The 17,950-nt window shown below is 35.1% G+C and overlaps 2 protein-coding genes and 2 long non-coding RNA genes across 4 annotated transcripts; 1 reads left to right on the forward strand and 3 right to left on the reverse strand.

The window, feature by feature from the left end:
* Positions 1-1,789: 1,789 nt before the first annotated feature.
* LOC103418106 (rust resistance kinase Lr10-like) lies at positions 1,790-4,045 on the reverse strand. The gene is made up of 2 exons (XM_008356257.4): positions 3,162-4,045; positions 1,790-3,009 (listed from the first exon to the last, which is right to left on the reverse strand). The coding sequence occupies exons 1-2, from the start codon at positions 3,838-3,840 to the stop codon at positions 1,871-1,873; spliced, it is 1,818 nt and encodes a 605-aa protein (XP_008354479.3). The 5' UTR covers positions 3,841-4,045; the 3' UTR covers positions 1,790-1,870.
* Positions 4,046-8,056: 4,011 nt separating this feature from the next.
* LOC139197119 (uncharacterized) lies at positions 8,057-12,767 on the reverse strand. The gene is made up of 2 exons (XR_011582246.1): positions 12,634-12,767; positions 8,057-8,263 (listed from the first exon to the last, which is right to left on the reverse strand). It is a non-coding gene; the product is annotated as an uncharacterized lncRNA (long non-coding RNA).
* Positions 9,119-9,881, reverse strand: LOC139197118 (uncharacterized). The gene is made up of 2 exons (XR_011582242.1): positions 9,743-9,881; positions 9,119-9,656 (listed from the first exon to the last, which is right to left on the reverse strand). It is a non-coding gene; the product is annotated as an uncharacterized lncRNA (long non-coding RNA).
* LOC103407534 (LEAF RUST 10 DISEASE-RESISTANCE LOCUS RECEPTOR-LIKE PROTEIN KINASE-like 2.1) lies at positions 9,284-16,506 on the forward strand. The gene is made up of 6 exons (XM_029095118.2): positions 9,284-10,094; positions 13,421-13,471; positions 14,810-14,839; positions 14,926-14,970; positions 15,087-15,116; positions 15,294-16,506. Exons 1-6 carry the CDS (start codon positions 9,284-9,286, stop codon positions 16,412-16,414), a joined length of 2,088 nt encoding a protein of 695 aa, XP_028950951.1. The 3' UTR covers positions 16,415-16,506.
* Positions 16,507-17,950: the final 1,444 nt, after the last annotated feature.

Consider the following 17,950-nt stretch of genomic DNA (forward strand, 5'->3'; position numbering starts at 1 on the left):
GGGTGTTGTTACTACAAGAGTTTGATTTAGAGATACAGGATAAGAATGGGTCTGAAAATGTGGTGGCGGATCATCTTTCTCGAATTATGCATCATGAAGGTGATAATGACTTAGTTAGACTAGGGACACCTAGGGGTTTAAAGGCTTGTTGCACATGCTCAGTGCAATCGTTTTGCCAGCGAAAGTGGGTTTAGTTAGACTTGTTTTAGTCAGTTTCTTATTTTTGTTTTATGTTTTGCTCGAGGACTAGCAAAAGATAGGTTTGGGGGTATTTGTTAGGGTGATATTTTATATATATTTGTTAACTCTTTTACCTATAACTTAGTCATGATTATATAGTAAATTGGTGAGTTTGATGTGTTTTTGTGCGATTTTTGTAGAGAACATAATTCGTGAATAAAGCAGGGAATTGGAAACTTAAATTAGAGAAACTCAAAGAATTATCGAATGGGATGTGACTGATGGGCTGGAGCAAAGAATGAAACAATACATCATATGGGAAATTGGATCATTAAAGCAAGCCCAATAAAATTAGGCAGTGCAAGCTTGCGGTGATGGTTTTCCCAAAAAGAATTGGGTTGGAGAGAAAACGGCATGTGGATTAGAAAAAAAAGGAAAAATGCATAGAAGAGAAAAAGGGTTTTGGAACCGTCTGACGAATAGAACCTACCGGGCTCTCGAATTGCTGGGGGGAGATTTCAGGAGCCGCAAGAGGAGTGGAGACCCAAAAAGAAAAATAACTCAGCGCAGACACATACATAAGCCGAGGAAAGAAGAAGCAATTTGAGAATTCTAGCTTTGCTGTGGAGTGGAGAATGGAATTTCAGTTGTTTCCTTCTTTGATTTCGAATTCTAGCGTGGTGTATTTTATTTCGATCATGAACTAAGTCCTTTTGCTAGGATTAGGGTGTACTCTTACCATGAACATCTAATTCTTATTATTTCATATTGATCTCAGTTGTTTTCCATGTTGAGTAATTGTTATTGTGCTTATTCGTTATCAAATAACTGGCCATTATTTGTGTGAAGAACTAAATTGGGACTGATAGGTTGAGTTTAGTAGATTGCTTCTCATAACAATTACCATGAATTGCATAATTGAGTAGACATACTGGTTATGACTTGTGTAGTATTGTGAAATTATCCATTTAGCGTAAAGGGTTTCGATTATCTACTTCTGTGGTTAGACATAGCATGGGTGGATAGTTAGAAACACAGTTAGTATATTCTGAAAGGAAATATTGACAAATCAAGGGATAATTGCTAGCAACATGGGAATAATTTGAGTTTAATATGAATAACGGGATTAGATGGGATTGAGAATGAGGAACCTGATGTCCTAGTGCTTCAATATATTAATTTTTCATAATTCATTCACTTTTACTTCGTGTTTGTTCAATTGATATTTTCACTTTCGTTTGGCGTCTTTGCATATTTGAATTTGTCATCGTAATCCATCTTTTATTTAAGTTTAGTTTGAAGTCAATCTCAATAGTAAATTTAGGTTAATCCGATCCTTGTTTGAACGACACTCTACTTATCACTATATTACTTGGACGATATTGTACACTTGCAATTATCAACAACAACGTCCATTTCAATTATTCAATACCTCAGAACTACATTTTGTTTTGCTTTGTTTAAGATTTATACGAACTAAAATTCCAAGTAAAATTTGGCCGAATGTGAAGAGAAAAACTTTGGAGGGGTTGCCACATGCATAGGATAGGGCAAGTCCAAGACTTGATTTCCTTCGACGCTTACAAAAAAATAAAAAAAAGTTAACAAGAACTGGAAACAAACACCCTTAAATTAGGTTTGAAAGATTACACATTCAATGTTAATATTACATATATTGTTGTTACAATTTCTACTCTAGTTCAGCAATTGGTTCCAATTCTAGTCGTCTTGCCGGAATGCTTCCATTTTTAGTTGTAGGACCTGTAGAAACAAAGGGATTAGGCGGCATGGTCAAGCTTTCTCCGTCTCCTTCTAACATCTGAGCCACTACTTTCATGGAAGGACGATCCACCGGGTGCCACTGGATACACCATAGCCCTATAATTGCAAGTTTTCTTGGAATTTTACCATCTCCTTCTTCCCCAATTTCGATTCGTAGGTCATCCCCTTCCTCTAGAAGATTATAAATCCACTGTGGATAGTAAATTTCATTTGTGGTGTTCTCTATGGTTGAACCAATATTCTTCCTTCCTCCTACCATCTCGAGCAGCAGCATTCCAAAGCTATAGACATCTGCCTTGTAAGACACATTTCCAAAATTCCTGGAGAACACTTCGGGTGCAATGTATCCCATGGTCCCCCTAGCTGTAGTCATAGACACCAAGCTTTGATCCTTAGAACATAACTTGGCCAAACCAAAATCAGAAATTTTTGGAGTGAAGTTTTGGTCTAGCAAAACATTGTGGGGTTTGATATCGAAATGGAGGATTCGTTGATCACATCCTTGGTGAAGATATTCAATTCCTTTGGCTATGCCGAGGGCAATATTTTGCAATTTATCCCAACCAAGGAAGGAATTCTTACTATCTGCAGATGAAATGAAATCTTGCAGGGAACCATTGGGGAAGAACTCGTAAACAAGAGCTCGTACAAATCCATCGGCACAAAATCCAACCAAGCGAGCCACGTTGACGTGGTGGATATGACCCATGGTTCGCACTTCATTTACGAACTCTTCCCCATCTCCCTTAGAACTGTTGAGGACTTTGACAGCAATAAGGAATTCAGAAGAAAGCCTTCCTTTGAAGACAGTTCCATAGGCTCCTTGGCCCAACTTGTCCTTGAAGTGATCTGTAATCCTCTTAATATCTGCGTACAAATACCTGCTCGGTTTGAGTGCTTTGTAATCTTCCAAGAATCTTTCAATTCTTAATCGACTCTCTTTTTCCTTTCTGTCAGCGCTGTATACCCGATATGCTGCAATCATCAGTAGAACAAGAAGCAAAGAACCCAGGATTCCACCAATAACCAATAATTTCCATGTGTTGCCTGTAAAAGATAATTGCAAATTAAATCAAGACTGTCAATCGATTAATCCTAATAAAATGGACAACATCTTTTTTAAATAATAATTACCGAGACATTAATTTAAAGATGTTTATAAGTAGCTACCACTGAGTATAAATATATGTTATCCTTACTTGGTTTCCCCACACATTCAATTTCACTGTTGGTGCCATTGTTCTTCCATCTACACCTCTTTCCCTCTGCTTCACATTGTGTACAATTTGGTTCAGACCACTTGAAACGAATAACATCATATTCGTTTCCAGTTGGAATTGATAAAACATCATACATTCTTGTACATGACGGTAGACTACGGAAGAGAGAATAAAGACTATAATAATTATAATCCCTATAATCACTATAATGACCATAAAAACCATAAGTTGTGCTACCAGGGTCACCGAGGCAGGGGACTTGACTCCCATAATACGTTCCAACAGGTGGGCAGCTGAATAAGGTAACGTTATAGACGTCGAAAACTGACGAGTGGAAGGGAGAGAGTGACATGTTTGGGATTTTAACAGGCTTTATTAGCAGCAAGCAATTAGAGTTATATGGGGCATGCACTTGGATTTCCTGACGCTTGTAATCTATGCGCTTGACAAAGAATTTTGCTAGTAGTATCGGCTGCTCAAATGTCTGATTGCATTCAATCCCAGGATCACAATGATGCGTGCGGCGCAATGGAAAATGGATAGCCGGGCCTTGATCATTGCTACATTTGGATTTCGAGCACGTAAATTGGCTTGCTCCAACTAGTTTGAAGAAAACCAGGAACAACATGCAAAAGGAAGAGATGAACAATTTCTGCATTTCTGAGCTAGTAATAATAATATTTCTGTTTTGTCTAATTAAGCAGATATATATGTAGAAATTGCACGGTATCCTCCATTAACAATATACAACACAAGTCAGTTTTTGCCATTGACTGACTGTGTCAAACATCTTTGCTAACTGCATGTGACTTCCCGGAAGGTGCTTCCTTTTCTATTATACAAATTAAAAGTAAAAGGGCTGCGGGTAAGCTGTCTCCTTATCTAATTTTTAAACACGTGTCTTTACACTTAACAAATCATTAACACTGTTAATTCATATTAAAACATAATTAAAAATACAATAAAAACTCTCATCACACAGTCGTTCTTTTTACCCCTCCTCAACATCTCATCACACAACCTTGAAAGACGACTTCACACAGTCGTTCATTTTACCCCTCCAATTACGAACTTGCACTCCATTTCTCTAAAGACTTGAAAGTAAACACAATAATATGACTTTTCTCCTAAAAATTTCATCCCTTATCACAATTGCAAACTTGCACTCATATTCCCCTAAAAACTTGAAAGGAAACACAATAATGACTTTCCTCCTAAAAATTTCATCTTTTATTCTGATTACGAACTTCGCACTCTTATTCCCTAAAAATTATAATAATTGTAACCGTTGAATTAAATTTTAACTATCTGGATCATTTAATTTTTAGGCTGAATTTTTTTAGATCCAAAGAGGATCTGTACTTGGAAGTGTTTTACTTTGTATTGAAGGATCAATAATGTTTGTATTATTGTGTGTAAATCCTTATTCACATAACTTTGTATTATTAACTATCAGTTATATGTACGTCATTCTTACTTATTACATAGTTAGTCTTGGCATTGACCGACTGTCCGACATCATGGCCCTGTAAATGCACGTCAATCTGAATTGTTACATAAGTCAGTCCTGCCATTGACCGATTGCCCGGCATCTTGGGCCTGACTTTAACTGAGCATGACTTTTCCTCTTGGATATCTTTCAATATTGCAGCTTCACGGAGGGTCACAACCAAATATTAGATTACTAATTCACATCAATTGGAAGGCCTACCACTTTGAAAGTTGACTTCTTTCTTGGTCATGGTCATGTAGAATTTTCATCCCTAGTTTCAATTACGAACTTGCACTTTCATTTCTCTACAGACTTGAAAGTAAACACAAGAATATGAGTTTTCTCCTAAAAGTTTAATCTCTTGTTCCAATTGCAAACTTGCACTCTCATTTCTCTAAAGACTTGAAAGTAAACACAAGAATACGAGTTTTCTCCTAAAAGTTTAATCTCTTGTTCCAATTGCGAACTTGCACTCTCATTCTCCTAAAGACTTGAAAGTAAACACAATAATACTACTTAGTTGTGTTATCTACACAAGAGGTCGCACTTGGTGCGATGGCAAGTGCCTTCGCCCATGAGCGGTAGGTCTCGGGTTTGAAACTTGGGAGCAGCCTCTCCATAAATGGGGGTCAGGCTAGCCGACATTCACCTCTCCCAGACCCTGCGTAAAGCGGAAGCCTTGTGCACTAGGTACGACCTTTTTTAGTTGTGTTATCTACACACCCTCTTTTACCTTTTACACATCTCTTGTTAATTTCTGTCATTTAATATTCTTTAATCCATTCAATCAGAAGATTAAAAATTGAATAAAGTGTGTAAATAACACCACTCTTCTCTTAATCAAGTATTTCAATGAGTCCCACTTAATGATGTTTCTTTGCTTTTTCGTAAATCATTGTAACTTTTCTTTTGGCTTGTAATGAATGTCTCCTTCCAAGGTCGTTCACCGCCCTTCTCCTAATTATGTAAATTAGTCCATTTAATGACCTTTTCTTGCTTTTTCCTAAATCGTTATAACTTCTTCTTCTTCTTTTTTTTCTTTTTTTTTCTAAAAGCAACTCCACCTTTGCTTATTGTCTTGGGGATGAGCAACCCAATTTAATTGTAGCAACGGTTCTTCCAACATGAATCTTTTTAACATAATTTTGATAGAGTTGACATAAAGAATCATAGTTGCATATTTTGGTAAGTTCAGAGGCCAATGATAATGAATTTTTTTTATTGATCATTGCTCTAATTGAATTAAAATTAAAGAATTATTGATACAATTTTCTCTTAAAAAAACAAGTAAAAATATGCAAGAGGAAGGAAGAGAGGAGCAATTTTCTATATTTTTGAATTAATTTTAATTCACATGAAATCCGGAACAGGATGATGTGTTTTTCTTTGTAATGAAGGGAAAGGGATCCTCTCCATATCCCTTCCTCGTAATCTACCAAATCAGGAAATTTGTATTGTTAAAATTTGATTCAACGGTTAAAAACAGATATCTACTTTAAAAATTATAATAACTTCAATTATTGGATCAAATTTCAACGGTATGAATGTTCTAATTTGATGGATTAGAAGAAAAGAGAATTTCTTTCCGTAACGAAGGATTATCGTGTGTAAGTCTTTATTCACATATCTCAATTAACTCAATTAACTACGATTGTGACGGGCACCTGTTACATGTACATCAATCTCAATTATTACATTAGTCAGTCCTGCCATTGACCGACTGTTTGGCATCATGGGCTTCTTACGTGTACGTCAATCTCAACTATTACATAAGTCAATCATATCAGGTATCGTTTGATATATAGACGGGACGGGACAAGACGAGACGGAACAAAGGGAGCAAAGATGCCTTCGGATGGAAAAAAGGAGGAAGAAGAAGGAGACGGAGATGTTATAATTTTGTGTTCCACGGATGTGGAACGAGTCGTTCCAGGAAGGTGAGGTGGAACAAAAATTTATCCAAAACTCGTCCCGTGAAACAGCGCATTCCACCTGTTTCCGTGGAACAACGCATTCCACCCGTTTTAGGCGCACCAAATGTGGGACGGAACACCTCATCTCATTTCGTTCCGTCCTGTCCCACGTACCAATACCTCATTGAACGACTGTCCGGCATCATGGGCCTGGCTTTAACTTAGCATGACTTTTCCTCTTGGATATTTTTCAATACTTTTGCTGCACGGAGGGTGCTCTAGCCACTAGAAGGTTAGACTTCTTTCTTGGTCATGTAGAACTTTAATTTCTAATTCCAATTTGAATTTCCACTCTCATTTCTCTAAAGACTTGAAAGTAAACGCAAGAATATAACTTTTCTTCTAAAAATTTCATCCCTTTATCCAATTGCAAACTAGCAATCTCATTCCCTAGACTTGAAAGTAAACACAATAATATTATTTAGTTGTGTTATTTACACACTTTCTTTTACCTCAAACGCATCCTTTATTAATTTTTGTTTTTTTTATTGTTTTAAGTTCATTATATCGGCGATTGAAAATTGAATAAAGTATGTAGATAGCACCACTCTTCTCTTAATCAAGTATTTTAATGAGTCCCACTTCATGAGGTTTTCTTGCTTTTTCGTAAGTAGTTGTAACTTTTTTATAGGCTTGTAATGAATGTTTCAAGGTCGTTTACCATGAGAAATTTTTCATTGTGATTGAAACAGGAATGATACACCATATATTTTTATATAAGTAATGAGAAATTTTATTTTTTAAGATATTAACTTTTTAACATACATATCCCACTATTTGCATAATGACACATGATGTTTCATTCCGTGTTCCAATCACACTGAAAAATTTCTCGTTCACCATCCCTTTTCTAATCATGTCAATGAGTCCCATTTAATGACCTTTTCTTGTTTTTTCCTAAATCATTATAACTTTTTTCTTTGCTTCTAATGAATGTCACTCTCCAAAGTTGGTTTTTTGTGTTCACGTGATGCATCAACCAGCATCCACATCCTCTTAAATAAATAGTTAATTTGTTTAACGAAAAATGATTTGATATCTTATTATTGTCTTTTGGTACTCCATTAATTTATACAATTTTAGTCCTAATTCCATTAATTTATTATTGTCTTTTGATACTCCATTATATGGACAAGACTGATGAAGAAGAAGAACACCATATTCCTTTTCTAACTGTGTACCCAATGGAACTGACAAAGCATCATACATTCTTGTGCAAGACTGAATAATCAGAGATATCATCCAAATTATAAGAAAGAGAAAGAGAAAGAGAAAGAGCATAAGCTGTGCTGCCAGGGTCACCAAGGCAGGGGACTTGAATCCCAAGGTATCTTCCAACAGGTGGGCAGCTGAATAAGGTAACGTTATGGATCTCGAAAATTGACAAGTAGAAGGGAGAGAGTGGCATGTTTGGGAGTTTTACAGGCCTTATTAGCATCAAGCAGTCATATGTGTATGTGCTATACACTTGGATTTCTTGACGCTTGTAATCTATGCGTTTGACAAAGAATTTTACTAGGATTATCCGCTGCTCATCTGTCTGATTGCATTCAAGCCCAGGATCACAATGATGCTTGAGGTGCAATGAAAAATGGATAGCTGGACCTTGATCATTGCTACATTTGGATTCGGAGCACGTAAATTAGCTTGCTTCAACTAGTTTGAAGAAAACCAATAACAATATGCAAAAGGATGCGATGAGCAATTTTTGCATTTCTAAGCTAGTAATAGTAATAATAATGTGCATGGAATCTAATTAAGGGCGCACACATATATATATACATACGTAATAATTATAGAGTATTCTCCATTAACAATATGCAAAAGGAAGAGAGGAGCAATTCCTTCATCATATCATTACACAAGTCGGTCTTTGCCATTGACCGACTTTCCTCTATGATATTTCCTATGCTAATCAATAATTTGAAGTGCTTACTGCATGCAACTTCACGGAAGGTGCTTCCTTTTTTATTACACAAATTAAAAATAAAAGATTATCTGTCTTAAATTGTCTTCTCAACTGCCAAGTACTGGATTGTTTTCGTGGATGTGACCTTCTCCAACCTACTCTTCTCAATTACTAAAATGCTACAAATGCACTACCAAAATACTAAATAAAGGACTTTGAAATTCCATAAAATTCTATGGAATTTATAACTCTTTTAAAATCCTTCAAAATCTTAATTAAACACACCTCTCTAGGTTTTGTCATCCAAAAACCGTCCCTGCCCTCAGAGGGTACTTTTATTGATACCCAATTTTATGTTAAGTTCACCAACTAAGAAATTTTTGTCATAGCTTCCCAATGATCCTCCACTAATAACATCAGAATTTTCAAGCTTCCCCCACCCCCAACTCCGCTGCCACCTCCTCTCTTCTCACGCTGCCTCCCTCCTCCCTCCCTCTCATTTCATTGCACAAGTCAATCTTTGCTATTGACTGACTGTGTCAAACAAACATCATTGACTGACTTTCCTCTAAGATATTTTCTAATTAATAATTGGAACTTCACGGAAGGTGCTTGCTTTAACCCCACTCCTATATTATAATATGGGTATGTATACAACTGTCTAAACTACTACTTTTTGTCTACTAGTGAACAACTCTCTCTCTCTCTCTCTCTCTCTCTTGTACCCATGGAAAAAAGTGGAAGCAGATCCTTCACCTTGTCTTGGTGGCCTTTCGTTCTAGCCTTTCTTGTTCTTTGCTTTTGCAGTGAAACTTGTAACGCTAAGGATGATAGTAAGTCTTCATGTACCTCCTCCTGCGGCCTTATCCATAACATAACTTATCCTTTTCGACTAAACGATGATCCGAAGAGATGTGGCGATAGAAGGTATACTCTTTCCTGTGAGAACAACAATATTACAGTACTAGATCTACATTATCATGGTGAATACTATGGTAAATACCACGTACAGGCAATCAATTACGAGAACCAAACAATCCGACTTCGAGATCCTGGCCTTGACAACAACAATTGCTCTTCCCTGCCTCGAAATTTTCCGCCTGTCAATTTTGCTGGAGTTACATATTCTTCAGTTATGTATATGATTGGTCCATATGTTTCACTGTTTTCAACGTCAGTATATTACCTGAGGTGTAGAAACCAAGTAAATTCTTCTCTGTACGTGGATACTGCTCCATGCTTGAATAATAGTGCCACTTCTTTGATCCAACCAAAATCTTATAGTTATGTCATGGTTGACCGCCCATATAGCCCAAGCTATATGGAAGATTTGAATGAGGGTTGCAGAGTCGAGGGGATGGCTCTCGTGCGGTTGGACTACTCTAGCGGGTCCTACACTAATGACTCTTATAGTTATGAATTTATACACAGTGCAGTCATGAATGGCTTTGAGGTTCGAGTGTATTGGCCTGATGAACTAGATTCACCCTGCAATGGCCTCACTTCCACTGGCAATTGTTATCCACGCACCATCCCAGGTGCGTAATTCTCAAATGAAGTACTAACTTATAATTACTATGTTCTCGAATAAGCTTATTTGATGGATCGTTTGTAGAGTTTATTTTACATTGTATTTCAATAATTCATCTGTCTATCTTTTAGTTCTTTCTTTAAAAGCCAGTCATACTAATGTTTTTTTTAGAAAAATCATAATCTTCTATTTTCTTTACTACAATTTAATGTGTTTATGGTTTTGGATTTTTCTAATTTTTTTTATCTATGAATGATGTACTAAAATATAAATAGTTTAGATCGTTGTAACAAATACTAGTGTTTTTTTGAAAAATCGTATTCTTCTATTTTCTTTACTACAATTGACTGTGTTTATGGATTTGGATTTTTCTAATTTTTTTTATCTATGAATGATGTACTAAAATATAAACAGTATAGATCCTTGTAACAACATGAGCAGCACCAGTTGTTCCTCAACGGAAGAGGAATATATATATATATATATATATATATATATATATATATATTTCTGTGCGAAACCTCCCGCTAAGCCATTCATTTTGCTTGAAAAATATACTGAAAATATAACTTTAGTCCATAAAATTTAATTTTCTCCACATAAAACCCAATATAAGTTTTTTACTCGAATAAAACTCATTGACTAGATTCCAGCAAATTCATTAATTATATCTGACTTTACACATTTAAAAAATTTTGATGCCCAAAACACCCCTATTTGAATGTTTGATTTACACAATTAATTCCATACAAATTGTAAGGGATAATTAATGATTTTACAAAAATAAAAATAAATAAATTCATTGCCTAATATATAATACCAATAAAACATGCCTAATAAATGTAGTAATACATGCTCAGTTAAGTCAATAAAATTATATTTTATATATAAATGTAGGTAAATTATTTTACACACACATATATATAACAACAAAAAAAAAAATATGCCTGATATACATAAAAATTCAAGCAAAATAATTTACCTACATAATAAAGCATACCCAATATATGCAAAATAATGTACCTACATAACAAAATATTATTATTTTATTCAATACTAGTTTACCTATTATTTGTGCATATAATAATAAAATGTGCCTACATACAAAATAAAATACCTACATAATGAAGAAATGTTATTTGATTCAAAATTAATTTAGTTACAAAATAAAGCAATTGTATTCTATTCAAGATTAATTTACCTATTATTCGTACATATATCTTATAATAATAAAATGTGCCAAATATATGTAATAATACATGGAAAATAAATTACCTACAAAGTAAAAGAATGTTATTTGATTCAATATTAATTTACCTACAAAATGTATGTTATTTGCTCATCATAAATTTAAATATAGGTAGATTAATTAGTTTAATATGTTTGATCATATATGTAGCACTGTGCATGTATATATATATGTGAACGTATAGTAGTACTATATATAGGTAAACTATATATGTGTGTACACACACACAGAGATATATATATATATATATATATATATATATATTGAGCTTATGGTGGTAATATATACATTTGAACATATATATGTGTGTTTTAGGGGTAATAATATGTGCAATAATTATATTTTCATTGTAATTAAGGTGAGTAATAACATTTAATGATTTTATTTTAAATATTGTGGTACAAGTTGTAAATATTTGGTAATAATAGGTCAATTACTTCTATACTTGACAGTTATTTTTAAATTTGGATTTTATTTAGTTATTTATAACTAGGTGGGTTTTTGTCTAGGAAATAAGAGTTGCAAGGATCTATATCTAAAGAACCCAAAAATATATCAACAATATTCACATCATGTCAACAGTATATAGATACATATAAACATTATTATGGATATCATATCGTAACAATAATATCTTAATAATACAATATTTATGAGGTTATCTGAACTTTATAAAGAGATAAACATTTCATCCTATTAAGACTCTTTATATTGTGGTTGTTGTCTATATTTCTATTACAGCTAAACACTTATAATTGTTTTTCTTATAATTATTTTTCTTAGGGTAAATTATACTTTGCCATCTTTTGAGATCGATTTCAATTCCTTACAACATCTTTAAAACATTTCACTTTCATATCTCAAATACTATTTTTTTTCAATATAGTACATCTATTACATTTTTCATTCATTTATCCGTTAAGAATTGACGTGACTGCTACAGTTATGTCACGTGGCTGCCAAATTTGTGATAACAAATTTATATTTTTATTCATTTAAAAATAATTAATTAAAAAAGATATCAATTAAAAAAAAAAAAAAAACAACCCAGAAGCCATCTTCTTCCCCGCCCCCCTTCCCTGCAACCCAAACCCCCCATCACCCCACCCCACCCAAAACCCCCAAAATCAAAAGGGGGAATTGAATTCTCAAGACGAAAAAAAAAAAGCACTTCACACAGATCCAATCAGAGCAAAACCCAGATTTGATCACACACAGAAACCCTCAAATTAAAACCCAGATGCAAAATCCCCAAATTTAACTGAAAATCGCAGCTTAGACGGAGCTAGAAGATTACCTTACCATCGACGATGAGGCAGCAGTCCATGCGATCATTGTGAGTGGAGACCTCAGTCAAAGCAAAGGGAATTCTAGAGAGAGAAAGAAGAGAGAGAGAGAGAAGAGAAATGGACTGAGAGAGGGAGAAGAGAAGTGGACTGAGAAGGAGAAAGCAGCTACAAGACCCGATCCGTCTTCTTCTTCTTGTCTCCGTGGGGGCACCTCTGTGTGTCTTCTGCAACTCTCGTTTCCTGGGTTTTTTAGGGTTTTCGGTTGGGGGGGTTGCGGGGGAGGTGGGGTGGGGTGGAATGGGGGGTTTGGGTTGCAGGGAGGGGGTCGGGGAAGAAGATGGGTTCTTGTTTTTTTGTTTTTTTTTATTTATTTATTTTTTATTTAAATTAATAATTTTTAAATTATTTATTTTTAAATGAATAAAAAAAATTTGCCACGTGGCATAAATATGGCAACCATATCAGCTTTTAACGGATCAATAGATGAAAAATATAACGGATGTACTATATTGAAATAAAATAGTACTTGATGTATAAAAGTGAAATATTTTAAAGATATTGTAAGGAATTGAAATCGATACCAAACTTAAGATGGTAAAGTGTAATTTACCATTTTTCTTATATAATGGCCATTTCCGAATACTATATCCCAATTTTGCGGTCAATTATATGACAAATGAATTATGTTGCTTTATTTCTTATATATGCTAATGCTGTACAGGTACAAATGGCAACAACTTGAATTTTATTTGCCAACGGTTGTTATGCTAATGTTGTTTTATTCTTTTACTGTAGGTTTCTTTCAACATGCATGGGCTAAAATCCGTGAGTGGCCCCTCTCCATCCGTAAGTGGTCCCTCTCCAAAACAAAAATAAAGAAAATAAATCTCTCCTTTTTGTTTCTCTTTAAAATTCAATATTTACAACTTTAGAGTAGACCTAGCATTTTAGACCCGACTCGTTAACGTGATCCGACCCAACCCGTTAATATTAGTATTTGGGTGGATGCTTAACTGGTCGGGTCGCTAACGGGTGAACCCCGTTAACAACCCGTTAAATAACGGGTCACTTTGGGTCAACCCGTTAGATCTGTTAGCAACCGTTAGTTGATGATGTTTTAGTAATTTTAGTAAAGTCTTAATAACAAAAAATAAACTCTATGTAAAATAATAATAATAATAATAATTGTTAACGGATGAAACGGGTGATCTGTTAGCTTAACGGGTTGGGTTCGGGTGACCTGTTAACTTAACGGGTCGGGTTCAACCCGACCCAAACCCAATAAACCTGACCCGTTTATAGGTCTACTTTAGAGTATACACAAGCCTCTAACTTCTGTAGTTAGATTTCAACGTGTATCCTCTTCCAACAAATTAGAAGTAAGAGTAAATTATGTCACATAACAAACTTGTACCTCATTTTTTTAATATTGCAAAATCATATATTAACTTATAAATTCGTTGCAATATTAGACTTCCGTATTTTTATCATTTATTTGTCTATTAAATGATGACCTTATTGCTAGCCACTCCCTCGCCCAATTGAATTGAGAAATGGAGTTTTAATGAAATACTCTCGGTAATGTTCACTTTTAACGAAAAACCACATGTTTACCTTTTCTGGTACTATTCACTTACACATTTATTTGTTCTTTTTCATTAAAACTAAAGTTTTTTTTTTTACTTTTCGTTAGTTTTCCTATTGAGGAGACATTAAATAGTAATAAATTAAGGTTTTTGAGTAGTCTCGCACACTAGCTTGCAGTAGTGTGCGAAGGTTTTTGAAATTCTTAATTTATTAATATTTAATTTTTCAATTCAGTTGGGCGAGAGAGTGGGTCTCGCGTCTATTATGTGAGCAGTTAACAAACAAATTGATGAATAAGGAGACGGAGGTTTGACGTTGTAATAGATACGGAAGTTAATGTATGAAATTGCAATGTTAAAAAAAAATGGAGTAAAAGTTTGTTGTGTGGCCCAAGATTGAGGTTGTGGATAATTACCCTATAAGTAAACATGGCAGTAAACTAAATCATCTTTGAAATTTGGCATTCACTTGTTGGTTACATACCAAAAGCGTAATTGTAGGACTCGCTGAATAGATATGTTTCAAAACTTGATGATTTAACACTAATGAGACTCGTTGTGGTATTGCTAATGTTGTGTATTTTTTTCACTACTGTAGATTATTTTCTGAGTGCAACCGTGGATCTTGGTAAGGACTGTCTCTTCAAATGCTAACTTCTGTCTATGTAGTATAGTGTTTTGTCGTTGCTGAATTTTGTTTGGTATTTATTGCAGGGCACTTTCCTCGATGGCTTCCATTCCATTCCATCCATTCCATCGGTAAGACAGAGCTTGTATTTCTTGCATATATGTAGTCAAGTCTTCGATTTTTATTCACATTTCAAACTTATAGCCGTTGATATAATTGGCTTTTACTCTTTGTTATTTTGTTGCAGCGGTTGGATGGGAAATACTGATGGGCATCGGTAAGAAAAGCTTGAATTATTAGTTGTATATGTGTGTGTAGATTCCAACTTGACATGAGTGAAACAAAGTAAAATGTAATTTAGAAACAAAAGAAGTTGAAGAAAGTTGAAGGTAGTGTGGATCTAACATATAAGTTTCTTTTCTTATGATTCTTTTGGTGATATATTTTTCTGCAGGCTTATTTTTTCCAGCAAGACTACTGTTTGGCATTCCAATTGCGGCTGTATTTTTAGTCTATAAATGGCGAAGAAGACATTTGTCAATGTATAGCACAATAGAAGACTTTCTACAGCGCGAAAAGAATTTCATGCCTATAAGGTACTCTTACTCGGACGTCAAGAAGATGACTCGCAAGTTTAAGGATAAGTTGGGCGAAGGGGGCTTTGGCTCAGTATTTAAAGGAAAGTTACGCAGCGGCCGTTTTGTAGCAATTAAAGTTCTGGGCAAGTCCAAAGCTAATGGCCAAGATTTCATTAGTGAAATAGCTACCATTGGAAGGATTCGCCATGTTAATGTGGTGCGACTAGTTGGTTATTGTGTCGAGGAATCAAAGCGCGCTCTAGTATATGAATTCATGGCTAATGGCTCACTTGATAAATACATTTATTCCAAAGAAGGAAGTATCCCATTAACTATCAACAAAATGTATGAGATTTCTCTTGGAGTGGCTCAAGGGATTGAGTATCTACATCAAGGTTGCGCAATGCAAATTCTCCATTTCGATATCAAGCCTCATAATATTCTTCTTGATGAGAACTTCAAAGCAAAGGTTTCTGACTTTGGGCTAGCAAAGTTGTATCCTGTAGATAATAGCATTGTCACGCTGACGGCAGCAAGGGGGACAATGGGATATATTGCTCCTGAATTGTTCTACAAAAATATTGGAGGCGTCTCACACAAGGCCGATGTCTATAGTTTCGGAATGTTGTTGATGGAAATGGCAAGCAGAAGGAAGAATTTGAAAACAACGGTAGAGCATTCAAGCCAAATCTACTTCCCACTGTGGGTATACGATCAGTATAATGTGGGAAATGACTTGGAGATGGACAATGTAACAGAGGAGGAAAAGAATGTAATCAGAAAGATGGTTATAACTGCCTTGTGGTGCATTCAAATGAAACCAACTGATCGCCCTTCGATGCACAAAGTCATCGAGCTGCTTGGAGGAGATGTTGAACGTCTGCAAATGCCCCCCAGGCCTTCTCTGTGCCCACAAGAGACTCCTGTGGCTGTGGGTGACATTCAAGACCCAATATGTTCTAACGTAGAGCTAACATGTTCTTTGTCAGCTAGGTGATGATCAAGTTCTTAGTTATAAAAGTGAAATAATGTATTATAAACTTTAAAAAGAGGTTTAATTAATGAACTATTATTCAAGGTTTCCTCTATGGTAGACTGACTAGCTTATCAAGCATTCAAAGGTTGTCTTATTTTTGTTCTTCTCATCTGCCCATTTGCACGGATTGCCATGGCCTACCTTTCACGAGCTTAATGAGCTTCTTCTTCATCAGTCTTGTCCATCTAATTTTTGGCTTCGCCCCCAATGGATAAGACACTGATGAAGAAGAATGAACTAATTATGGAGTCACATTTTGGACAAAAATTGGTGCTTGTCATAAGGATCACCTATCCATGCGGTATACACACACACACATCCCCCTTATCCTTTTTTAAACTGTAATAAAAGTGTCATGTCTCACAAGTCATACATAAGAATCTCTATCAATTAGAAAGTGAGACTTCTGTCTTAATTGCGTGAAAAATTTCATTATTCCAACTGTGAACCTGCAACTTTTGTTCCTCCAAAAGACTTAAAATGTCATATAATTTTTTTATTATTCTAAAGTCTTGCGTCAATGAATTCCCCACCATTTAAAAATGATACTCATTGTGTTATATTAATTGCATTGAACAACATTATTGATCATACAATGCCAATACAATCAATCGTCCCCATCTCTAAATGAAAATTAGTCAAATTGCACAAATCATTCATGCGGTGCGGGTCATATGTCTGTGTAACCAATGCACACGAGTAACATTGACATATAACCCACTTCGCGCACTAATGATTTGTGCAATTTAGCCTCCATCAACGTTTGCAACCACACAAACAACCATCGTTGTTGAGCTGATCTGGAATCACTTACAAGTGGGGTGTTGTTTGTTTCCTTTCTCGTCACTTTTAGTAACTTGAAGCTAAAAACAAGGCTCATGACATGAGTATGCATTTGTGAGATTTGGAATGGAAATATCTTATAAATTACTATCATTGGTTACAAGTTTGTAACCATAGTTTTATCAGTTAATACACCAAACCTGTAGAATGCTAGAAAACTTTCTTTTATTATTGCTATATGTAGATTTGCACACAGACGAGTCAAAGTTTTTATTAATCTCTCTCCGAAGCAGCAAGCCCCTCGTCCGTCCCCTGAAACCGGTGTGCTGTCTATTTGAGTTGATCTAAACATCAGAAGCGGCTTCTCCTGCGTTTTCAAGTGTATTAAATTTAGATGTTAGATCAGGCCAACAGAAAAAAACAAAGCAAGCGCTACACCATGTGAGACATATCGTCTCATAATAGCAAGCGTATTGTACAGATCATAGCAGCATGCATGAATCTAAGAATATACATTCGATACTCTACATTATTTCATTAATTGGATTTCAGCTTCTCGTATGAGCTCAAGTTTTAGAGAGAAGGCTTGAATTTAGAGCTTATCGGAGATGCCTGATTTCGGCTTATGCAGGGGTCTTATTCAAAGGGTGCAACCAAGCAACACAACATAATATGAGAAATAAAAACTTCTGAGCGTACAAGAGGACGTCCCAA

The sequence above is a fragment of the Malus domestica genome, chromosome 01 (genome assembly GCF_042453785.1).
Source record: "Malus domestica chromosome 01, GDT2T_hap1".
In the NCBI taxonomy this organism is placed as follows: domain Eukaryota; kingdom Viridiplantae; phylum Streptophyta; class Magnoliopsida; order Rosales; family Rosaceae; genus Malus; species Malus domestica.